Genomic DNA, 26,149 nt, shown 5'->3' on the forward strand with positions numbered 1-26,149 from the left:
GCTTGTGCATCACTCTGTCAGGCGCTTTCAGGTACCTGTAATGACTGCTCAATTGTAGCTAGTGATTAAATGAAGACTGGAGACATTTTAAATTTGAAGTGTTGCCTGACATAAGCTTGACAATTAGCAGCACTGACATTGATCATCTTTCTTTTTCAGTGAGTATTTAATCAGCAGCACCATTTTGCTTCTGTTAATTTTTCTCCATATTCAACAGCGTATGTCGAATACTGCAGTACTTGACGAACTGTCCAGACATCAGAAGTCAGATGTACCATTTTGGGAGGGACCATTAGCTTGGTTTAGCTGTTAACAGAGTGCGTATATGTGTTTGTATAAGAAGATGGAGCTCGCTCAGCTTTATCAGACCCTTTCACCCTTGAGTCAACCCACATTATTCACCCAGAAACGGTAACGGGTAACGACCCACAGGGATTTTTCAGGGAAATGTTAGGGAAATGAAAAGTGTCAAAATTGCTTAGCAAAGTCACTTCCTGTAGAAAGATGGATAGCTGCCAGCCCAAAGCATCGTGTTTGACAATCTGGGGCTGAGAACAACAATTAACTGTCCTTCTCCAGGAAATTACATTGTGTTGCTTTAAAGGCTGAAAAAAAAACAGTTGTCAGGTGTTCAAGCTTTTAACTTGTTATATGGCATCTTTTTCACTCTGCAGGATCATCATCATTGTCATGTGTTATAGTTATACAGCAGCATTTCATGTAGGTGTCTTTTTTTTAACAGTGACTGAGAAGTTTTATCATTACTTCTTCGCAATTACATTTTTACTGTTTCACACAGTTTTTCAGGTCTTGCTGAGATGCGTCCATCCAAAAAAATTTAAGCCAAGCAGAGGGGTTCCTTGCCAACAAAATTGATTCATCAAAGCAATTTGTGTTTCAGTGGAAAAAAGGTTCTCCTGCCAGGCAAACAGATGTACTTAGAGTAGATAACAATAATGAGACCTCAGGTGAGAATGAAGACATCTCAAAGTGCCTCATTTACAGATGACGACTGTCAAAGAACTGACCATTTTAAAACTCAAAGCACAACTTATTGTTTTTGTGATTTGTGGTTTGGGGTGGAACATAAAGCTGCATTCTCATCTGAAAAAAAATCAATACAAAGTCTCTGTTTCTAAATAATCAAATTGAATGATGATTAACAAGGTATATTGATTGATACTGTATACTCATCATTGATATTGATTATATCAACTAATTACTCCGTGATAAAACTGGATGTGTGCTGAGTGTTGAATATATTCCACTTTTTCGAATGCCAGAGCTTAAATGATGCATTTCTGCATCATGTGTACATGTTAACGAACCTCTCTGGCTTTCTGGATTTCTGTTCTACAAGTTTGAGTTTTGAATGGAAAAGTACATCACAGATGGTATCTGAAAAAACATTCTGAGTGGCTTTAAGATGACATCTTCCCCTCTGCAGTATGTCATGAGGTGCGGGAAGGAGTCATATAATGTAGTGCAAGTAAATATATACAAAAGGGATGAGGTTTAACTGTGGAATTCATCTCTTTTATGACATTAAGATACACATCCACAAACTCTGTACATCCAACAAATATGATAAGAGACGGTGTGGCACAACAATTCTGTCAAGTTCACTGGAGAAGAACAAATGCAAATATGTACATCTCGTCTGACAACTACAGATTACAAGAAGCAAAACTTCAGTCTGTAGCTGCAGATTTTATTTAAATTTAGAGGTTTCTTTCATCGTAGTCAATATTTATGGACCAAAATTTGCACCCATACGCACATGCAGCTTCTGCTTGTAATTATGTTGTGCCTACACAGTCCTGTCAGTCAAAGCTTTGGGAGAAATATGGAGAGCGTGTGTTAACAAATCTAAATGGACCAGAATCAGCGGATTAGCATGTGGACTGCTGTAGAGTTGTCTGTTGTGAGTGCTGCTTTAGGGGATTGTTCTCACTCTACACACACACACACACACACACGCACACACACACACAAACAGACGCACACGCGCACACACCTGTGTATGTGTTACTGCCACATGCGCACACACTGACTCTCTCTCTCTCTCACACACACACAAACTCTATGTAGCTTTAAATAACTTCAACCTTCCACCCACAATCCATCCCCGAATTTTGTTGTGCTATTGTGTTGGCGTGTGCGTTGTGTGTGTGTGTGCCCAAAACTTTCTGTGCCTGTGCTTATATGTGTGTTTCTATGTGTGTTTGTGTGCGTGTGTGTGCACTTGCCTACAGAACTATAGCAAGCTGACTCAGCCTTGACAGTAGCAATCGGAAACAGGAGACAAGAACTTGGCTAACAACATAAGCCGGCAGCAAGGTCGGAGGCACACACACTCTCGCGCACACACACTTTTTGTCTTTACCTGTCGTAATGGAAATGACTGTATATTTTATCTTGAACAGATCAGAGGATTTAATTGTCTCCGAGTGTTTCAAAGACAGTCGACAGTTAAAAAAAAGAAAGCTGAGCGAGGGATGTATGTGCCAAAGTGTGCGATTAAAGCGGCTTGTAGGGGAGGAGGGCTGGGGGGGGCATAAATATCGGCCTTTTCTGGACACTTCTGCTTTTCTACTCTGTCACTCTCTTTCACACACACGGCGGACCAGCCCACTTCCTTACCAACCCTACTCTCACAGCGCTGCCCGGACTTCCCACTGCAATTACTTATAAAAACTTTTCAGGGCCGCCACACGTGGTCTGGTTTTTAAAGAGCTGCATCCCCCTCCTCACGTGGTGCGGGGGGTATTGAGTCGTCACAGACCCCCTGAATGATCACCGAAAAATAAGGCGGCGTAGACAATAGCTCGTCTTGATGAATTCAATTCTTTCAGGACCCTGTACCGTTGTCCAGGCAGCTCCGGGCCAAACAATCGTTGCTTTGATAGTCCAAGAAACACACACTCACTCAGTTGCTCTTAGAAACTTCCTCTAACTACTTCCGAATTAGGATCTAAAGATATCATACATCTGACCGGAACTTGGGATACATTCAGTTTTTGTACTCCTAGAAGTCTTGTTCCTAAGTCTTCTAACAAGATGTTTCGAGCAGCTAAAGCCAGTGTGAGGCGCAACTAATAAAGAAGAAACAACAGCATGCTCGCTTGTGATGCGAGTAAAAGAACAAAACAAAAACAAAAACAGACAAACAATATGACAGCTTGAACTGACCTGGTCTGCGGTGGAAGCGGCAATGGTGTTCGAATCGGACATGATTTGACGCTGTGACCCAGTGGTGCTTCTCTGCTGGCCACTGTAGGCTCCTTCATTCACACCTTGCCTTTCAGTTCCGCAGCGAAAGAGGGGGGAGAAAACACAGTATACCCTCCCTTTTGCCCTGGCTTGATTAATGCCTGAATTACTTTCACCTCATTTCATCTGATGGAGCTCTGCTTCCTCTCCGCCTCTCTTGCTCATTCGGCATGGTAGCCCACTCTCTCTCTCTCTCTCTCTCGCTCGCTCTCCCCCCCTCCCTTCCTTCTGTGATTCCAGCACTGCCTCCCCTCCATCCATCCCTCCCTCCTTTGCGCTCTTACTTTTTTAGTCACCCCTCCCTCTCTTTCTCCTCGCACTCTTTTACTTTCTCTTTTTCGCCCCCTTTTTCTGTCGTATTTCACCATTTCAGGAATATGCGCCCTCCCTCCTTCTCCTCCGCCGTCCACCTCCCCCCTTTTTCCCAACTCCCACCACCTCCCCAAAAAAAGACACAGGAGAGATCCACAGTCTTTTCCCTCTACCTCCACAATGAATGGCTCGTTGTCACTCCAGCACCTAGGCTGAATACAGAGCAAGTAAGCGGGAGAGAGGAGGACCGATGGTGGTGGTGGTGGTGAAGGGGACAGGGGGGTGTTGAACTTCTAGTTAAGCTGGCCGGAGTAAAGTGGGGGGAGGTCTGGAGCACCCATGGGCTACGGCCAAGCTCTCTCTCTCCCTCACTCTTTCTCCCAACAGATTAAAGCTGGGAGACAAAAAAAAAGTGAGGAGCCCACAAGTGAGGAGCCCGCACGCCTTCCACCGGACTCCCCTGTCCCCCCTTCCTTCTCTCTGTCTCTCTTATTTCTTCCGTTTGTTTTCAGGGGCAGCTGCTGCAACTCTGCAGACCACCAACAACTTCCCTTTCAGCGGCACTTGACTCTTCCAAATCCTCGTCCGTCTCTACACCCTGACATTGCCAATGCCCCCCCCCCCCCCCGCCTCTGCCGTGTCACACCGAGAGGCCGGTCGAGCCAAAGCCCTCCTCCCTCGCCTCGTCCGCGACATGTTCACAAAGTTACACCCTTTCAAATTCAAGCGCTTCCCTCCTGAGCCTCTGTTTTGTTGCACACATTGTTGTGCCTGTTTGCCACCATATGGCTAATGGCTACCCACAACAAAAAGAGCGAGGAGAAAGAGAGGAAGTGAGGGTATGAGAGAAAAAGGTAAAAGTGCATCCGCAATAGGGGCGCGATTGAGAGATCAACAAAAACATCACTCATGCAGCAGAACGAGACGAGCCGTCTTTCAGCGCGTCACTCAGCGTCAGTCCTCTGACTGGATGCAGTGCGAGTAATGTCAAAAGTTGACAAGCAACTGGCGCCCAGCCTAATGGGTGTTTGATAGCCACGGACAATAGCTGCTGCCGCTTGAGTGGAGGCCCTCCAGTTATGTTTAACACGAGACGAGCAACGCAGACAGGATGCTATTCATTTGTCTATCAATTCAGAGGATTAGAATCTCACAGGGGATCCAATAAAAGAATCATTACCATATACCCGCCCTATTCAATGTGCTGAGAGGAAGTGCTGTGGGCAATGAAAACAAGTGCTCCCAACAAAAACCCTGACATGTTGACGCATTTATAGCAGACAAATTATTGTTCAAGCGGTACTATTGCACTTTCTCAATTACTTATTCTTTACTGCAATTGATAATGGTGAGAATGTTATTTCAACTTATTTCGAGGACGTTATATTGGTAGAAGTTATTTAGATACACTCAGTGGTTTGACCAGAGTGGTCTTGCTAAATACAGGCCATTACTGTGCATTGAGGCTGTGCCGATATATTGGCTGCTATTAGCTTATTACAAATTTATCATGTAGGTGTACATGACAGCTGATCATAGCAAGTGAAATAACAAGACATTTGAATTCAGAAACACCAAACCAGGTTTGAGGTTATTAGAAACTGTGTAACTTTTACATAGTTCATCAGCAAATGTCCCACTCAGTATGTGTCTTGGTCACATACTGAACAGGAAACCTTTCAAAATAATCTGCTATCAGCTGATATATTGTTTTCTGATCTTTTAACGCCCAAATATCTGTATCAGTGTTGGCTTCAAATAAACAGTAGCAGTCAGGCTATAGCAATGGAAGCCTCACCTGTACCCTGCGTAGCTATGCTGTAGAGTATGCATCAATATGTTGCAGGGTACACATCAGGGCTACAGTGGCTACAGAGCTACCAGGTGGAAGCCTTATTTTCGTTGCATCAGCCTGATGCTGGTTGAGATTGTTGATAGTGAAGAATAAAAGGCTAGTAATAACAGTTAGTCTTACAGCAACATGAGACATATTTTTGGTTCCAGCAAATATTTTTCACTGGAAACCTTCTGCTTGATGTGAGCACCAATTTCTCTCACAAAGAAAGGAAAATAATGTAAACATGATTACTCCTTTCGGTGATAAAGGGCCTCCTGTATGCACACATGCATTGCTTAGGGAGATGCTGTCAGGCTTGCAAACGATGTGTTTGTGTGTTTCCATGTACTTTAATGTGAAAGCATTTTTTCGACGTGAGGTCATTGAAGCTGCTCCTCACTTCTTTAAGATGCTATTTTTGGGCTACGACAAAGAGTTATAATAATACAGACGCGTGTGTGTGCGTGCTTGTGTGTGTGTGTGCATTTGAGGACTAAACTATGGCAGATCATTAGTTCCTCCACAGGGATCCAGCCACTTCTTACTAGCTCTGCCTTAGGAGGGTCTGTCGGCCTCAGATTAGGTCAAATCTAATGAAAGGCTTAACAAGTGCACCCACCCACACATACATACACACACATTTAACTACACTTTAATCATGCAGGCATTAAGTGTGGGCGCATTCACTGAAAACTCAGTATGAATTTGGTAGGGACAAACAGATCCTAAAATAAATGCTTGTTGTGATTGCAGTTTGCTGTCTGTGGAGAGGGGATGACTTGTTTCGTTAAGTAATTGCTCTATTATGTTTGGTCATTTAGCTCTAATTAGAGAAGTCCAGATGCTGCTGCTGATATTAACGGCAACTTGTTAAAATTCTCACTTGCGTCTTTATATGCTGCAATAGCAAACGGCCTGCGAGAAAAACAATGTGCACACTGAGGATTTTTAAAGGTACTGAAGCCTGTTGATGTTACTGACACCAAGAGTCTGAACTGTTCTCGCAGCTCATTTCTAACTTAAGAGCACCTCCACGTCCACCCACTGCATACAAGCACATCTTTATTGCGTCCATGAGGCTGCTTATTAAGTGCTGGGGGACTCAAATGAATCACGTATTTATATCTCAGGGAGTGGGTTTGTTCAGTTTGGCTCTATAGCTGACTACAACAACTGCCTATGGATTAATGAAGATCACACCTATTTTATCAAACTGTTCAGCTGTTGTCACAAGGACAATATGTCTTCAATTCGACTGAAATCATTCTGATACGAGATTCCAACATAACTGTTTACATGGACGCTGAATAAAGTGATTCAACATCAACTTGTTGTTGTGAGCCTTTCAACTACAGAGGCATTCAACAATCTTTAATTCTTTAAGGAAAAAGATTTTTCAATCCTGTTCCTGAGGTCCCCTGCCCTGCATGGTTTAGATGTTTCCCTGCTCCAACACACCTGACTCAAATGAATGGCTTGTTATCAAGCTTCAGCAGAGCTTGATGACGAACAGGATTGAAAACAGTGTTTTCAAATTTGTATCGGCTTCTGCCGCGTTTCATTAGTTAACTCTACAGGATGCGAACATGCATAAAAAGAATATATTTATTCCAACCATGATGAATATGAGGTGTTAATATTTTCCTGTTGAGTGGATTATTAGAAGTTTACACCAACCATATCAACCTGATTGAAATGTCATTCATATTAGATCACAACAGTCTCTCCTGATTGGGGTAGTTACATGAGGAACCTTTAATGTGACTCATCTATTATCCTGATTATTAGTGGAATATCAGAGTCCATGAAAACACAGCTAATGTTGTTTATGACAAAATAGTATCTTTTCAAATATCAGAAAATGATCGTCTTGTTATTGTGGTATAACTAATCTTAGCCTTCTGTGAGGTATTATTGATAAGACTCCAACTCTGTCTTATCTGAAGGACGTGTACAGTCTCTCTTGAAATACTTTCATATACACCTTCACAATGGACAAAAAACACCCACCACATCTGGCTTTTGTTTTCAGTGGAAAAGGGTATGAGCTAGGGCGACCTGCAATTAACAATTATTTTCATTGTCAATTAAGCTGACAAGTACTGGCTAAATTAATCATTTAACCATTTGGTCTGTTGAAAATGTTGGAAAGAAGTGAAAAAGATCATCACAGTTTCACAGTTGTTATTATAGAAGACTACGAAACATACATTCTATTCAAATATAAAGCTGTCATTTTAAAACCGCTTTAATTAATTGATTATCAATCAAATCAGAATTTGCAATGAAACCTCTAGTTCTTGGTGATGGTAGCTTTCCCATGTATATTAGGACAAGCCAAAATAAACAACCAAGAGCAGAGAGACAAACAATCAGAACGGCATGGAGCAGATACACTGATAAGGTCAGAACGGATCTCCTCTTTTCCTCGAGGCGTTCCTGTCAAATTCCACGCACATGCCAGCATCTATTACAGCTGAACCTAAGGCCAAACACAGACGTTGATCTGAACTCCTCCACTAAACATACAACACAAACAACAAATGGCAACTTTTAACAACGTTCAAAGAGAGAGTGAGGAATAAAAGAAAAGATAGAAGGTCAGGGAGGCTTGCTTTTCCATTTCCCTTTTAAGCTCCTGCTCTGGCAAACCAATATCCTCACTGATGGCCGTGACAAATGTGCAGTCATTTGAAGATTAATGTAGCCTGGGTCTCATATTTCCTTAATAAGCTTTTAAAGTTAGACGTTTAAATCAAGCAGGTAATAAAATGTGCTTGCGGCATGATTTCATGCACACTGTAATTAGGAGGCCGGCTGGAGTTCTAGCCATACAACCAAATGATGGAGACAGATGAGGGGGCAATACAATTATAGTTGGGACTGAACACAAATGTATGTGTAGCAGTGGTTAAACTGCTTTAAGGGACACTGACATCAAGACCTCATGTCCTTTTTATGTCAGTTCTGCACTGTTGAAATATTGTTTGAGCTGTCATGGGTTGGCATAGGTCATGATTTTGACTTCAGTGGGGGCTCAGTGTGTAACTTGTGGCCCACACAGTACTCTGATAACAATGTAGGAGCGAACCATGTTTATACTGAAAGATGGTTGAAAATAACTGTACTATAACTTGTTGTGTACCTCAACTTTTTAACAGTAGCACTGCAGAAGTTCCACAAACTCAGTGACACAGACATTGCACTGTTACAGCTGGTGCTGAGCAATACTAATAAGGATAATAATTCTGATATCTCAAAAGGACTAGGAACAAATAAAAAAAAGCAGGTGTAATTTTTCCATCTGTAGAATAATTTGTTTCCTGATGTTCAGTTGCCCTGCACTAACAAAAGGCTCCTGAGATAATCAATTTTAGGGGTATCCATTTAAAAATATTCAGGTAAAGGACAAAGGTTTTTTGGGAACAGATGATTACTTGAACAGTGGAATATACAGCATGTGGAGTAGTGGAGTGGTTGAAAGTAAGAAAAAGGTGACAAAAAGATACACCACTCAGACATAAGTCTGAAAGCAAAATAATCTCCTTTCCTTTGAATTCTTTTCATTTCATCTCCTCTCTCATGTTTTTGGCTCCTTTTTCAAAGCCCTCTTATCTGTGTTGACAAATAAATTCAAATATCACTGCATACTCACGAAAGACGTATCTCTCCCATGCCTTTCTTTTATGGGATGAGAAGGTTTTGTGATCCAAAAGGCCAATGAAACACAATTAATATTCACGGAAGAGTCACAAAACTGTCCACAATGGTGTTTCAATTGTAGCTTTGCTGACTATCTGCTGCTCTGTTTATTTTTTCTGTGTTTGCGTCAGCGGTCCAGTGGCAAACCTAGAGTTATTGGGACTGTGTTTTCATAAGTGTTTACCCCTTGTCTTCTATATAGTACAAACTGGAAATGATCCATTTGACGTAGAATTAATTTGCTGTTTAAATAAATATGAATAAGGCTCTTAGAATTATTCTTGTCCAGTGAAATATGACATGCACAAACTCCAAGGTTTAGGTCAAGCAAATACACCAATCACCTGAAAACACCCTGGTTCGTGGCTGGACTGAAAGAGTGGAAAGCAGGGCAAAGGCTTAACACTAGGGTAGTCAGAACTGAATGGACAATGGCCCTTTCTGCTGTACTTGTTTAAGAAAAAAAAAAAAACAACTGCAAGGTTCACTTGTTCTCTGACTGCAGCACCCAAATCTAGTGCTGCTGTTGTTGCTTATAAATCAATTCACTTTCTAACTTTGAGATTCATCACACAGTGAGGTGTACAGTGCTTTCACCCTGATTAAGGGGAGCTAGTTACAAACATTTGAAAATAACTTTGAAGCTCTTATTTTAAGGTAAAAAAGTTACATAATGTTGTTTTAATTATGCAGTCAAACACAATAAGGTTTTAGGGCACAACTGCGTTCTAGGGGGCGCTACAGCATGAAACAACAAGAGAAAGTTGATCACTTCCGTTTGGGTCACGTAGGCTCAGAACAACTGTGGCGGACCAGTAGGACTCAGTTAGCTCATGATTTAAGCGCTCTGGCAGATGCATCTGGACCCCCTCCAGTTCAGACAGACTTCCAGCCGACCTGACCCAGGTTGGGCTAATAACAGCCATTTATCTAATATGGGGTGGGTTTGATACAATGACTGTACAGAGGAGCGCCATCAGGCCATACAAACAAATGTCAGGCAGGCTGATGTTGAACATTGTGTTGAATCCACTATGGTGTCAGGTCTCTAAACAGATGGGTAACAGTGAAAACCTAGTGGCTTTTGTTGTTTCTCTGTTGGTCACTCTTATTGAGGAACAGATTATGGAAACAAGCAAACTGGGAATAACTTCCTTGAGGCTTGAGGTCTCCAACAAGGCAAAAATCAGCAGACATTGCATCTGGTAGACCAGAGTCCTGGCAGCTAAACAGCAATTGAGACTTGTTGGCATCGATGGTTTTCCAAGAATAACTTATGGGGATTGTTGGAGATGAAGTTCATGTTATGTACAAATGGTGCCAAACATCTGTGTACTATGTTAAACTAGAAGCAATATAAATTGGGTGTTTGAACTAGTATAGTAGCCTGGTAGCCTACGAGTTGTTACGCAACATTTCGCTGCTCTGATTGGTTGTAGGACTATCCAATTAGGTCCAGAGACGTTTTGGTCCGTGCTCATTGATAACGCCCTTTGGAAAATGAAAATGAATGAAGAGGTTTCAGACTAATTTGTATTTGCGGACCAGTCATGAGATATCAGGCTAGGTTGAAGAAGCTCTAGCCAAACATGTCGCCTCTGTCTCCTCTTCATTTAGACAGTAACACAACGGAAAACGGCTTCACTAACAGACGGCATGTCTCTTTACTGCTGTTGTCATGGAAACACTCTGATAAGCTCTATATCGCCCTCTTGAGGACTGATGTTTGTTACCTCCAGCTTTGCATATAGGAAGTGTATTAATATTCGAAAGACAACAGAATTATTCATATCATCATTTTTAGTAAATGAATAAATAGAAAGAAAATGGAATGACCAGTGGGGTTACTGTGGTGAGGTAGAGCCTCCCTGCAGCACAGTCTGCAATCAAGCCGTGATGATAAGCAGTTAGCATCAGAGGGTTTGTGCACGTTGAGTATGTCAAGATATGTTTTGGGGTTGCGCATTTGTTGCCAGCTGGGCCGAGCGTCATATGCGTTTGAATACTTGCGTAGGAGCTTTATAAAACATCTTGTACATGTGTGCCCTTGGTGTTTCGGCCTCTAAGTAAATTAACATGCAAAAATGTATAATATATAAACTGATATATAAAGTCGAGAGCTTCCCAAACGTCTTCCTGTCCGTTAATATCTGTGGATCAACCTGCTTTAACACCGAAAGGCTAATCTAACAGGGAGCCAGCAGTCACGTCTGGGCTTATTACATCCTCCTCGATCTATATATCTGTCCCTTACAGCAATTAGGTTAATATCTCTTCACCTCTCGTTAGCTCAGCATGCCTGTGATGGGACGTCTGACTGTGAGAAAGGCCTCGAACTGAAGGAGGTATCGACAGGCCTGACTCTGTCTTCCCTCCTGAGCGGTTCACATGAGGAAAAAGCTGAGAGTGGAAGGCAGAACGGTCAAGAGAAGGCATGGTAAGACTGAAGTGAAGTGAAGACAGGATGAAATAAGTAAAAGAGAAAAGCAGCAAGGAGAGAACTTCACAGGGTTGAGATTCACAATAAAGGACAAGCACCACAGGAGCCATAGAGCAGAAGAAAGGGGAAGAAACACAAAAAGCTCAGTTTTGCAACAGCAGGTCGGCTTTGTCCGGTGCAACAAAAGGACAAAATGTGTTGAGGCGCGGTTGGAGGGAAAATCAACCTTTCTTGTTCAGTCCAAAACAGCCAGCTCTTTAATTGGAAGCGGGGGAAGAAAGTGTGTTTCAGACGGGGAAAATGGGGAAAAAAACATTAGTTGCAGTGTGAATAAAAAAAGAGAAAAGAACAGAGAGATAAATAAGAGATTTCAAATGGGATGACAAACAAGATCCAAAAAGTGAGTGATGTTTGTCTGGCGGTCTAGCTGACCTGAGCTGAACACAGCCTGACCTGACCACTCTGGACACCCATGGGAGGGAGACAAATGACGGAGAGCAAGACAAGAGAGTAAAAAAGAGGGAACAGAGAGACATTTCCAACGCTTGGTTTAACCTGAAGTTTCCATGATAATTTCTCTAGCCATCCCTCACTGCTTTGGCTGGGAGGGCCCCAGCTGTTCGGTCTGTATAAATAGCGTGAGGCTTCGGCTCAGACCCCCGGGGAGAGCGGGGCTCATTGGAGAGAAGGCATGGGAACAAATCGGGCCGGAAAAAGCACACAACATACACATTTTGACAAACATATGGGACCATTGCTGGGGATGAAAGTGAGGAACATGTGACTGAAGTTGGCCTCACGTGGCAGAAGTCACTGTCGCGCTTTAATGTGACAAGAGAGAAAGAGCGAAAAGCCGAGAGAGAAAGAGATGTGAAATATGTCGTCTTCATTCATTAGAGCAATGAAATACCATTGTAGCTCCTCTTCAAGTTCTATGCAAGGATAGCAACATCAAAAGCCATTAAAGCTTATCTATCTATGTACCTACACTTCCTTGTCTCTGAGTAAAAAAAAATAATCAAACGTTGCAAATGCAAATGTAATTCTTCACCTCGGAAACAGCAGCTTCTTTGAAACTCAACTACTTCTGTTTGTAAAGTAACCACATTTTTAAGCCAACATGGGTGAAACATCCTAAAAGACTTGACTTGACATCCTAAAAGTTTCAAATTCTTTATGTATGTATACAAAACTGTATCTTTTACACTGTTGTTTAGACCAAACAAGCCATATAAATAGGTAAAGTTGGTCTTCTGGAAATTGTGTTGCATATTTTTTACCATTCTCTGACCAATGATACATCAATTGTGATTCTAAGGTAATAAAACACAAAACTTTGTAGATTCAGGTGATTATACTCAAATGAAAACATAATTATGAATATTATATTCCATTATTCCATTTATGCCAATAAATCCCCTAAATCCCCTTATATTTTACACGCTGGACCTTTAATTCTGTGTTTTGTTTTGTTTTCCCTTGAAGTGTGGGGGCACAAAGCAAGAAATCCAATTACCAGTCCCTAATTTTATTTTTTTGTTAGTGTTTATAGGAGGAAAATCCAGCAAATGGCTTTACCTAAAAATCAACAGCATGTGAGCAAAACAGGAATGAAGAGTAAGAGATAAAACTTGAAATATTATTTCATTTTCAGAAAGCCTGACTGTAATGGCTTGCACAGTGGAGGACTATGTAAACAGTAAGACCGCAGAATGTTATATCATATTTAGTAAATGATTAAATAGAGAGAAAATGGAGCGACCAGTGGAGTTCTGTGGTGAGGGAGAGCCTCCCCCCAGCACTGTGGATGGTCTGCAATCAAGCTGTGAGGATAAGCAGTCAGCATCAGAAAGTTTTAGATTTCATCACTGAGGCAGTCTGTGTGATTGCTCTTCTTGTTTGATGACATTATTTTCCAAATAACAGCTGTTCTCCAGCAGAGCTGCACCTGCATCTATAGCGGCCCAGTCATGTTTGACCACAGTCAACATGGAACTTTTCCATAATGTTTAGAGAACCAAAAAAACATTATTTTATCGGACAGATGAGCCCAGAAATGTTACAGATTCCATGTCTGAAAGGGGCTTAAAAGGGGAAGAAACAGAGAGAGGAGGAGAAGTGATAAATAACTCAGGGGAGGTGTGTTACCAAGCAGGAGAGGGTGGTCTGGCCCTGAGAAAAGCAGACCCCCCCTCATCCCAGGCTTATAGCTGCCATTCAACACTCACATACACACACAGGGCCAGGGAGCAGGTTGGGTTCAAGCGCAACAAATTACCTAAATATGGTTCTGAAAGGGCCTTTGAAAAGAGTTCAATTGGAAACCGTTGAAAATGATCATAATACTAAAAGAAACCGGGGGAGATTTAAGAGCCCTGTTGTGTGGACACAATGTCAGGGCCCTGTCCATAATTTCACTGACTTCAGACTTCAGAGGACGAGTGTGGTGTTGGAGGGAGGGAGACCCATTAAACCAAAAAAAAGAAGGGAAGAGGAAGAAAATCAGAAGAACAAAATTTTCAGCCTGAGTGGCTTTTCCAAATGAAAGCTAAAGGTCCAAAATACAATGGGGTCCTTTTTTTTTCTTAGCTATGTGTGTGTGTGTACACGGGGGGGTTGGATGGTGGTGGGTTACCTTTTAAAGAGTGCCCAGCAGTGGACGTGTTTGGCATTTGTCACCCTTGTTCCTCAATTGTACGTTCGCCACAGTGACTGCCATTTAGCTAACGTTGGGCGCTGCCTGTGCCCCGTACGGCTGCTTGTAATTTTTTTTTTTTTCTCTTCACATTCAGCCGGTCAGTCGGAGGGTGAAATCAGAAAATCATGTCTGACTCTTCTCCCCCCACCTGCCCTCACGGCTCTCTCTCTCTCTCTTTCTCGCTCTCTCTCTCTCGGTTCACATCTGTTTGTTGCCCTCCCGCCCCAGAGGCAGTCAACACGGTTGCTGAGCACTGCTGTTAACTAAACTAAACTGGCTGACTTGCAACTCAATATGTTTCTTACATAAGGAAAGAGGGATAAGGAGAGACACTGTCTAATTTCACCTGTAATAAATGTACTCTAGTTATGTGGAGGACATGATTCCAGAGGGCATAAGCAATAATACAAATGAGGCAACTTCAGGTAACTTCAGGTTTAACCCTGGCTTTTTCAGGGTTTCGTCGGCGGTTCACCAATTACTGGGATACATCACCATGGTAACTTATGACGGACACCTAACCTGCTGCAGAACAGGTTATGTTTGAAATAACAGATCAGCACATATAAAAGTACTGACCGATCAGTTCTAGAGGAAAATGGCAACCCCGTTCCATTCGTAGAATATCCCGAGGAGCTTAATGCAGAAACCATGAGAGGGTTTCAGAGATCAGAGAAGCCCTTCGGACTTCCTTGACCATTTTTAAATTGAGAGATACAGATTCTCATTGGAGGATATCATTTCTATCTGCGTCAGCTTCTTGAGCCATATGTTGTATGTATGCTAATGTTCATCTTCTTGTGTTACTTTGCTATAGGTACTTTTATGTATGCTGTGGGACACTGTACACAGAGAATAATTTAAATACTATAGCCTCGTACTTTTAGGATATGAAAGTAAGCCTATTATTGGGGTTGAAGTTGAAATATTGAACTTAAACTTTAAGAAGCTTAAACTCTCATAAACTATAATACATTACACTAATAACACAGTCATTTAATGTGATAAAAATATGGAATTACAGTCACATCTACTCATACCCTAATGATGAGGCAGTGATATTATCCGCCTATTGACTTCACGCAGTCTGTGATTTATGTGACTTATGGAGTTGATAACCGCCGTCGTGTGACCCCTTGGCATGATTGCAATTGATAGGCTTATTGAAGCCATATAATGAAAAAATATCTAGTGTACGCTGAACTTGTGCTGTTGTACAGGCCTTGGCACATGGACGATGACTACAAACAGCCCAAGATGCCAGGGTAAACCAACTTTTTAAAAAACGGGTCAACACATCCCTAGTGAGTTCAAAATGGCCCCTGGGTCACAGTTTGGGCGGCACAGTTTTATCACAGCTTCAGAGCAAAAGTCACAGCCCTGAGTCACTTAACAGATTGTGTATTTATTATTTCATAAAATAAAAAGGAACAAAGTTGCTTGCATACTTTCTTTTTTCTCTGTTTTGTTCATAGTTTTGTCTGTGTGAGTGTGTGTAAATGTGATGATGTGTGTGCGATGTATCTGTGAGCAGAAATCTAAAATATGTTAATGTGATTATGTATTATTCTAATGTGTGGGCTTAAGGTATAGGTGGGCCATCCATTATGTTTCAATGTGTGTGTGAGAGAGTGTGTACGTAGCTATGTGTGTGTGTGCATCCTGACCTCAGGGAGGTTCTGGCTGTGGGTTCTACTTTTTCTCTCCATTTAGTTTCCACTTCAGAGCCTACAGCACACATTACACACACACCACAGTTTCACTGGAAAAAATAGTTGTGTCTGGGTGATTGCGGACACAAGCGGCCGAAATTAGCTTCATCTGCAGGGTGGCTGGGCTCCCCCTTAAGCCTTGGTTAAACTGGCGCGAGACACTGTGGCATGGGCTTCCACAGATGGCGCGTGAGCTACTGGCATGCACAGAGGCGTTTATTCTCAAAGCAATGTTCGCTGTAGTATTTTATGAAATCCCAGGGATTGTACAAACAAAATACAAGTCAACAAGTGTTATCGGAAGAATGTCATTCTAACAATGCAATTGTAACATGTACTGCATGGGATTTTCATTTACACCACAAGAGGGCTGCCTGCTTGAAGGTGCGTCTTTAACCAATGATGTGCTTGCTCCGATCCCTGAAGTGCTATTGAAGTATCACCACTAACAAAGTGGCTCTGCTAATTCAGTTACAAACAATTTTTTATATAACATCTTATATAAAAGCTCCTTGTTACTTAGTCATTTAAAATCTATTATGATAAATTAGCATTACAGGAAATGTTGTGTGTAACTAAACACGACTCCTGAAACAGCCGAAAGCAAACACGATGAAACTAAAAAACACAACAGATGTTTGAAAGTACAAACAGGATGAGAGAAACTAAAGAGATTCAGTTAGAAGCTACAAAAGTACCGAGAGCTGAACACGCTGACTTTTAAAAACGTCTTTTTCTCAGGTTTCCTGCACAGACATGAGTTGAGTATCGATTTTAGGGAGAGATGGGTGCTTGTTAAGGGTTGGCCGAGGTCAGCAGACGTCACCGCAGCCCGCTTGGAGGCGGAGTGGCCAAACGTGCTGGTGGAAAAACGGTGTGTCTGTCATCACTTATCTTTCTTATCTCTTTTCATTAGCAAACAGCTGCGTGCATAACATTCAGGTAGCAGCTTATCACAGTTTAAGTCGTTGATGACTGTCGCTTAACCCAGTTAAATTGTTTGTTGGCGGCAGATCATATCAGCTGCTGCTAATTAGTGTTGATTCATTGACTAACTTGATAAAAGGCCAGACATTAACTTGTCTGTTGTTTGGTTTGTGTGCTCTCTGCAGCCAGTGCCTGTATTAAGCCAGAGAGAGGGAAGAACCCTGCAACACCACTGTACACTGCAAGTATTTACACCTCTGCCAAGGAGGTCTTCGCCAGTGCCTGTTTGTTTGTCGGTTGGTTGGTTGGTTGGTTGGTTGGATGGTTGGATGGTTGGTTTGAACAGATTTTTCATAAGAATTGGATGGAGGATGAGTCAGAATAGACCACATTAACTTTTTCAGATTCGGATAAAGGGATTGGTCTAGGAATTTTTATCTCACTTCCTTTAACACTATGAGGTAGGGAGTTTTTCAACCTTTTTGTTAAAATATCATGGAATAATGCATGGATCTTGAAAAAAAAGAAAGAAAGAAGTGACTGGTATCTATATGTATGTACAATTTGATGCAGATCAAACAAAAAATCTGCATCTAGCAGATTTATATAAGTTTTATCCGATACTGGATTGGGCTTGATTGAATTAAAGTGGACTCCTGGGCCTTGGCAGAGGTATGCACACTACCAAGTGCCATTCTAATTGTAGTTCAACTGGCTCCAACAGAGTGACACTTTTTAGCGCTTGCTTAATGGCACCTTAGTTTCCAAAGTCGCATTCTCCCAGTTGAACTTTCATTCATATCACATAAGTAATTCAAGTTTGAACCAGGACCTCAAGTGTTTATATCAAGAAGTTTGTGAAAAAGGTGCCATAGATTAAGAAGGCTACAGCTGTTATTCCATTGTGTCAGACACATATTTAATCACAATTTAAGTCAATAGAAGTTTGGGACATTGTGTCATCATCATGTATATACATATATCCTGTTATAAGGTGTCAAAAGGTTTTAATGCTGTGGTTACTCAAGGGGATGTGTAAAATATCAAGAGGTTTAAGTGTCTTTATGATGTCCAGTTATAATTCTTAATCAGTCCAAAGGTTGTAAAGTAACAGGCTGACAGTAAAAGACTTGCCAATGTCAAACTTTGATCAGGCCAGCCTTTGTTGACCCCCTCCTCTATTTGGCCTTCATAGCGATAGACGGGGCAGCAGTGGTCTGCACAGCCTGACATATGACCACAGCAATCAGTGGACAAATGATCAAAACCTCAGTCCAACTCCTCCTTCTCCTCCTCCTCCTCCTCTCACATCCCTATACATACATCCAAACATCAGACATTTTAAGGACAAGTCAAAAAGAAGCAACTAAAGAGTAAAAACAAAGGGACAGGTATCCGCCCAGTACAAACTAGTGCCAGGGCACCATCTGCTCATCCGCTCAGTGGAAGTGGTGGCTTCCAGAGCGGTCAAAGACAGCGCAGGAAGATTGAAGAGATGGGGGCTCTCTTTGAACGTTGTGAACGAGGAGGGGGATTAAGTTTGGACAGAGGAGTCCCGGCAGAAGGCTACCAGCCGAGCCAAGCGGTAGCAGGAAGCGAGCGCCTTGTGTGTCGCGGGATTTACGCTGACGGGTCCATCCACCAACCATCTGGACCGGCATAAATAAATTTAACCAGACTGTAAAGAGAGGGCAAGGACTTCAGGAAAGGGCACTTTCCACTCTCCACACAGAGGTAACGATGATGTGGATTAAACAGGAAATGATCAAGAAAGAAAAGATTGTTACAAATTCATCAGCTTTTGTTACAAATGGAGGAAGAAGACAGAAAAGAGCTCAAGAAGAGGGAGGAACAGAATCAACATTGTAGTGACAGTTGGCGATGGGAGAGCAAGGTCTAAGATTCTGTCTGTAATTCTTTCTCTCTCTCTCTCTCTCTCTCTCTCCCTCTCTCTTACACACACACACACACACACACGCTTTCTTTCACTCTTTGTTGATTTCTCTAAGCCCCGACTGACATCACTGTCTACTCCCGCTGAAGACAATGGCCCCAGCCATGAGAAGCGACCAATCACAGGGGGCGAATTGTGTGTAAGTGTGCATGAGCAGTTGCCTGCTGTCACTGCTGAAGTTGTTGTACAATCTAGCTGCAGCTTTGTGCCATGTTTACCTTCATAGATAGGACATGTGTGGGTCTTGAACTCTGACCTCTACCCTACTTTTTGAGAAAACAGGAGACGGACGAACGGTATGAAAGCAAGAGCTCGGAGAGAAAAGAGCACAGCTTCATGCCCTTATCATTTGGGAACTACAGTTGTGCCTGCACCTGAGCTTAATTTAGAGTTATCAATTACTAAATGTAATTTTTAAATAAGTCCCGTCTTCTTCTATTTGCCAATTTAAGATTGCTTTTTAAGTTTGTATTTCCTGCCAAATCAACTGAATTGACCTTAAAGGAGTCGCTCCATGTTGGCTGGGGAACAAAACTTTTGAGAGCAAACAAACTCTTTGCTTCCTGCTGTGATGCCTTCAGCCAAATTAAATAAGCAATCATGTGTATCAGTGATAAGAGAAGGCTATGGCCAAAAAATAATGAAGGACTGATATGTAGTTATTAGCATCCCAATAGTAAGTATTGGGATGCTAGTAAGTTTATGTACCTTTACCATTTGAGTCAATAATATCCACTTAAAGCTGACTAATGGCACCTTTAAAACTCTACTGATGGATTTAACTTAACTTGGATCACTTAAGCTTTTATTTTGGTCAAACCGAATGATAAACTGCACTTTCCTTCCTCAAAATGTGTACTCAGTGTTGGAGGGGATGCTGCCAGATGCAAAACTCCACATTGTTGGCCTGTATGCCCCTAGTGGCTGTGAGGAGGCAAGACTCTACAGCTGACATGTCCTCCTTACCTTCCTCATAAACAAAGTGTGAAAGGCACTGAAAAGGTAAATAATACCACTTAGATCTAGTAATAAGCACACATATCCAAAACAAAACCTCTTCCATGGAATCCACAATTCAAATTGTCCTCGTGACTATCATTTAATCATATTTGCCATATCTGAACTCACAGAACTTTTTTATGCAACTCTCGTGAAGTGCCTAACTATGCAAAAGATTGATTGGCAAACTGTCACTGAGCTGAAAACACAAAGACAAACCCACACAAAAAAGAGAACAAGACTCAAATCTCCATCCTCCAACCGCCTTCAAATGTTGTGAGAGAGTGAGCGAGCCTGATAACGCCCCCCTCCGAAGTTCAGACAGGATGTATTCATTTTAACGTGGATACGCATCTCAAAAGGATGGCAGAAGAAAAAAAAATACCATCGGGGAGGAAAGCGTGGCTTCAAATGAGCGAGAATGTCAGCAGAGAGTTGGAGCTCTGAGTTTGTGTTTATCGCCGTCTCAAGACGGACTGAAGAACTTGGACAGAAGGGAGAGAGAGAGAGAAGTGACCTGACTGCCAATGATGCCAAACCTCTATTTAAAGCCTCACCAGCAGCACAGGCCCGACACTGACACATTTACCTCTTGGCCTCATGTCTTATCAGCAGCCAAAGAACACTGTTTATTGTTCGCCTAACATGCAAAGATCATATAAGAGGAGGTGCCGTGAAAACAGAGCTGTTTCTATGCAAGTTGCTGCAAGTAAAGCCACTTTTTGGGGACTTTAGGGACACTGTTGTTGATGGTGTGTGCTTAACATTGCCATGGTGAACAGCAGGTGATGACAGCTCGGCCTGCTGCACTCCAACACCAACGCAAAGAACGCTCAGAAGACAAACTGCGGGCTTATCAGCCAGTGCAAAAGTGTATTTTGGTTGTTTCAGAGATAAACGAGATTAAGGTGTTGTGCAACTGGGCGAAGATGACTAAAGATAAAAAGTGTTTCCAAGTTAAGGAGGTATTCTTAAAGACTAGAAAATAAAATTCTGTGCACTACCTTCTCCTTTTGAAATCGAAAGGAAAAACAATTAAGAAAATAAAAGGGGGGAAAGGGGAGGAACGGGGTGACTCAACTGGTGGTCCAGCAGCTGCATCTCACCAGTGCGCTCAGAGACGTGGCTGCCTCCATGTATGACATCTCTCTGTGTTTGTAAACTTGTATATCTGCGTTAATGCTTTTTAAAGTGTGTGTGTGTGTATGTGTGTGTTCACTGAACAAAAGTCAAACTTACCAGGATCCCGGCAAACTGCTTCTCTTCCATCCTTCAGGACCTTGTCGGCAAAGATCCCCTGCCTCTCTGCTGCCGTCTCTCTGCCTCTGCTGCCCCTCTCTCTCTCTCTCTGGGATGGACTCGTCCGCCTCTCGCTATCAGAGTTTGAAGTTTTTGGAGGTGGCGTTCGCTCGAGTGTCTCGGTCCCCCTCGTGCCTCTTCTGTGTCGTTTGCGAGTGTAGCTGGAGTGGCGTCGCTGCTTTGTGCTAATTCTGCCCTAATCCAGAAACTTTTCTATGCTGTGAAAAGAACATGTGACAGGCAGAGAGGGGTGGAGGGGAGGAGAGGGGTGGGGAAGGGGGAGGCAAGGCAACACTTTTTAGTTACTTGTCCCCTTGGCCACGATCAAAACCATTCTTCAGTCTTTGTACATGACCTGCTGCGAGGTAAAAAAATACACAAACTCAAAAAAATCCTGTGCGCTCCCAAAGTTCGATAAACTGAGAGGTGGAAATCAAACTTCTCAGGAATCTGTTAGCATGGATGCAGAGAAAGAATTTAGAAAAACATGTAGTAACAGATTTGCATTTTGTAGCAAAGCAGCTGCCATAACAAAGTGCCCTTTTGTGTAAAGAGATTAACTGTTAGGGGAACGTTTAGACTGCCTACTGACTACTGCTGTATAAAAGCCAAACTGGGAGAGAATACTCAAAAACAGCCTGGGTTTAGAAGAAAGTATTTCTGATTGAGGGAAATTTACCTGAAATAGGGCTGTGATTATTTTTATTGGTAATTAATCATTGATTATTTTCTTGATAAGAAAGTCCCCAAATGTCATGTTTTGTCCACAACCCAAAATTTTTTAATTTACTGTCACAGAGGAGTAAAAACACTATTCACATTGAAGAAGCCTTTTTGAAAAGAAAAATCTAAATTGTTGGCGATTAACTAATCAATTAATTAGTAGCTCTCACCTGAAATGATCGTGTTGGCAAGTTACAACAGAATTCAGTTTTGATTTGTTTTTTTTCTCTATCGTAGTAAATGTTTCACCTGTGAATGTAAAAAATAAATCATGATAACATTGTAATAGTAATTCAAAAAAGTGTATTTCTTTTATGACATTTAATTAAAAGTAATAAGCGTCATAAACTGGGGCTTTTACAAATGACTGTTTTCATTACTGATAAATCTGCAGATTATTGTCTTGATTAATTGATTGATTGTTCTAAAACAACCAAAGATTGTTCGGTTAAATAACAATTTAACAATTTAACGGATTTAATTGCCTGATCGCACTGATATGGTTCATTTCTGAGTTAACTTCAAAAATATATTAAGAAAGTTTCAGAAGACACTGAGGTCTCCATCAGCTCATTCGCACATGTTGCAGTAAACCCTGTAAGCTGTCATGTGGAGACTGGAGAGTGACTCAAACACTGTAACTCTGCTGCAGACTCTATCACTGACTCAGTGAATAAAAACCCTGGACAGTGAACTAAAAGCATCTCAGCAAAAGCAAAGAAAAAAGTGGCCAAATATAGCTCCCATTCAGTGTTATAAACATACAAACACACACACATGCACACACTCCGCCTCTCACATGTACAGGAGCCTACGGGGACTCCAAAATGCCCTGGGACATCCATCATACACAGCACGCTGCACATTGATGAAAAGATGACAAGAAACAAAACTAGGTTAAAAACTGAACCTTACCATCCACGTTATGAAGACTGAAGAAAGGAGAAAATAAAAAGGGAGACACCAACTTCTACCTCAGAGAAGGGGAGGCGGCTCAGCAGTGAGAAACTAACTGGTGTGAAGACTGAAGTCTGTGATCAAGTCTCAGTGCTCTGGCTCCATCCCCCTGGTTGACCCCCCCCACCCCCCATACTAATGTATGTACACAAGGCAAGAGTTGAGCCAAGCCTATTGGGCCATCCCAGGAGGAGTGGCAGTATACACTATGCTCACTTTGAGACCTGTCGTGTCTGGTTTAAAGAGATGTCATCAGCTCTAAACAATCAGTTTCCTGGCAGTTTGGGTTATTCCCATTGACATAAAGGTCAAATCAAAGTGATCTCTGCGTTTTGGGTCGCTTGTTTGCTTTATCTAAGGAGAATACTGCGGTGTTAGGCCACAAGGCTTGCTAATCATCATTTGATGAATAATTACTTGTTTCAGTTGTGGCATCAACCAAAAATGCCAAATATTCTCTTCCACTTTCTTTCATTTTATGTAGCCCATCTTTGGGTTTTGGGCTTTGTTTTGCTTTTCATGGACTGAATGATTAATTGTTTGATCAAGAATGGAAATGCAGGCCTATCTGCATGTACATCACTGAGAAACATAGCTAATTACATAATGCAAAGAGAGAGACACTGCAGAGGGACACAGGAGGTAATGCAGCTTGGAAACATGTTTTGGTTGTGAAGGATTCATGCGTAATGGTGCTTCACTTCTGAAAGCATTTCCCTAAATACAGGAAGAGACTGCAGATGGAACACACATAGCTGTCCTGACCACACACCAATCAACCCAGGATAACAAGATGTGACTGTCCTTTCATTTTTAACAAAAGCTCCAACACCATATCTTAGCTACCTCTGGGCAGAGTAAACTGTTCCTGTGGTCCTGCGTCGTACCGCACTTTGAGGAAGTGAGGAAAACACCAACTTCTTCGGCAGATATGCAATACCCTGCATGGTTATGGATAAAAATCACATGATATGTTTTGACCTAATGACAAGCCAAAGGGCAGACTGACACTGGCCAACAGTCAACCCATTGTTTCATCAGCCTTTCCAAGGAAGGTCATCAGCCGCCACCACCACCGACGTCTGGACTTCATGGCGGCATTTTTCTTGGTGCTGCTCAGGGCAGACGCCCTTCAATCACAAAATCTCCCTGTAGAGTTAAGTGCCAAAGACTTTCTGACAAGACTGTTTGTCGCATATCATCTGCTTTTCTATCACATATCATCTGCTGTTATATCACATATCATCCGGTGTAATATCACATATCATCTGCTTTTCTATCACATATCATCTGCTGTTATATCACTTATCATCCGGTGTAATATCACATATCATCTGCTGTAATAGAATAACTAATACATTTTCTTTACTTCATTCACTAGTCTCTCCTGATTGAAATGTTAGCATGCTATCACACTGACACACAGACATTTCTCTTCAGGGGTTTCTGTCAGGAACTCATTCCAAGAGTCGCAGTTAGGTAAGGTTTAGACACCAAAACTACTTGGTTAGGATTAGCAAAAGACAATGGTTTAGGTTAAAATAACAAATCAATGCCAACATTTCACATGTGACATAAAAACACTGGTCTCCTGGGGGAAAGTCCTGGTTTTAAACATCCATCCACATCAACCTCCTCCCCACGCAGACTCTTGACCTCCTAAAGGGTTTTCTTGCAGAAAGCCCTGAAATCTTGTTCCCACGTGCCGGTCACAGTAAACAGCTGCTAGAGAGCTAACATTTCTCTAGACTATGGAGCTGTCAGAAAGCTTCATCAGGATTGTACTTTGGATGGTCAAAAAGCCTCAGCCCTTCTGATGTCGAATTGGAGAAAGCTGTGTCCGACTATATCTCTAACTGAAGATCTGACATTCACACACACTTCACACCCTCACTCACTGACTAGCTGTGAGAAGATTCCAGAAAAGAGTCATGAACTTCCCTCCAGCTCTCTTTTTGCATTCTTTACATAACTATACCTGTCACTTTCCATGTGAACAACCACATGAAAAACAAGGAATGTTTTCCAAGAGAGACTGTCTGAAAATGTGCACCGTACTATAACGTTGCCCTGTTTTTTCACGGTATGGACGTTAAGGACAGGTGCAAACGCTTGTGATTTAACGTCTCTCTTTGTTTTAGCTTATCTCCTTATAGCTTTCCAGTTTAAGTTCAATAAGTGACAGGGGACTTTTATAGAGGTGAAGAAACTGGTGACTAATATTGCAGGGTGCAAAAGTCACTAAGGTCCCCCCTCAAGGTATTTTTCACATGTCCTGATAAAACAATGGTACTTTCTGAAGCTCTTAAATACAAATCACAAAATTAAGTTGACCCCATTACAAAGACTCATGAGGTCAGGACTATGGAAATATTAGCCTGCCATTGGTGAAAAGAAATGGGAGGATGCCACACAGTTATACATTAACCACTTGGAGCAGTTCTTTGTTAGGGCCCCATTTTTCTGATGACAGGATGACCTTGTGAGCGAATGAAGTGGCACACATCTGTCTATCTTTGAAGCAGAAAAATTACCAGGGTTGAAGATATACAAGAGACTCAATAATTGCTTGCCATTATCTAAAATACAGATTCAACACCATCTTCATGTACTATACTATTACACAAGCTGTTCTCGATTTGCACTCAACCTCTAAACTGTAGCAGTGTGGGGTCCCTTGGTTTCCTGTCTGACATGGTGTCACAGTAGGTCCAGGACAAAATAGCAAACATTACTGCTAGCCATATTTACAATGCATCATATTGTTGGGCGAAGCAGCTGTTTCTATTATCACTAATGTCAATATGCAGCAGTATGATTGGGACGCCACAAGCTCTGTTTTGTCATGATAGACAGCCTCTTTCTTTCACTGTGCACAGAAAGGTAAATATGACTTAGAAAATTGTGACAGTACTCAAAGCAGCACCAACTAGCTTAGGCCTTTGTTCACCACCCAGTAAATAGAGCCAGCAAGCTATGCATCACTTTTGACTGCTGCAAAAATAAGAATTCTTACAATAAGGCGATGTAATTGGGAATGGGAAGATATGGGATTTTAATATGACGTGTACAAATCAGAATTTTCTAATAATAGCATTCAAATGATATTGACTTCTGCGGCACACAAGCTGGAAAGGGAGGAGAGAGCAGCAAAAATACAAAATCTATAGCAGTAACTCCATCAGTAAAAACAATGTAGATGCTAAATAGCGTAGTGTTAATGTTAATAGAACAGAGCAAACCTTTCAAAAGGCATGTTCTGATGATAATCAATGTATAGACCCTGTTACAACACAAACACAAGCATGCACATACC

General features: G+C 41.8%; 1 protein-coding gene across 2 annotated transcripts in view; it reads right to left on the minus strand.

Moving 5' to 3' along the window:
• Positions 1–26,149, minus strand: part of slc6a9 (solute carrier family 6 member 9) — a 92,391-nt gene that overhangs the window by 46,665 nt on the left and 19,577 nt on the right. Inside the window, exon 4 of one of the 2 annotated variants that reach the window (XM_084369081.1) lies at positions 21,094–21,371. In XM_084369081.1, the coding sequence (XP_084225207.1) occupies positions 21,094–21,123 (30 nt within the window). In that variant the 5' untranslated portion in view covers positions 21,124–21,371. Of the gene's footprint in view, positions 1–3,192; positions 3,439–21,093; positions 21,372–26,149 lie in introns of those variants that run through there. The other variant, XM_084369080.1, reaches the window with a different exon arrangement.

Source organism: Pagrus pagrus, assembly GCF_965226575.1.
Source record: "Pagrus pagrus genome assembly, chromosome: 12".
NCBI classification, from domain to species: domain Eukaryota; kingdom Metazoa; phylum Chordata; class Actinopteri; order Spariformes; family Sparidae; genus Pagrus; species Pagrus pagrus.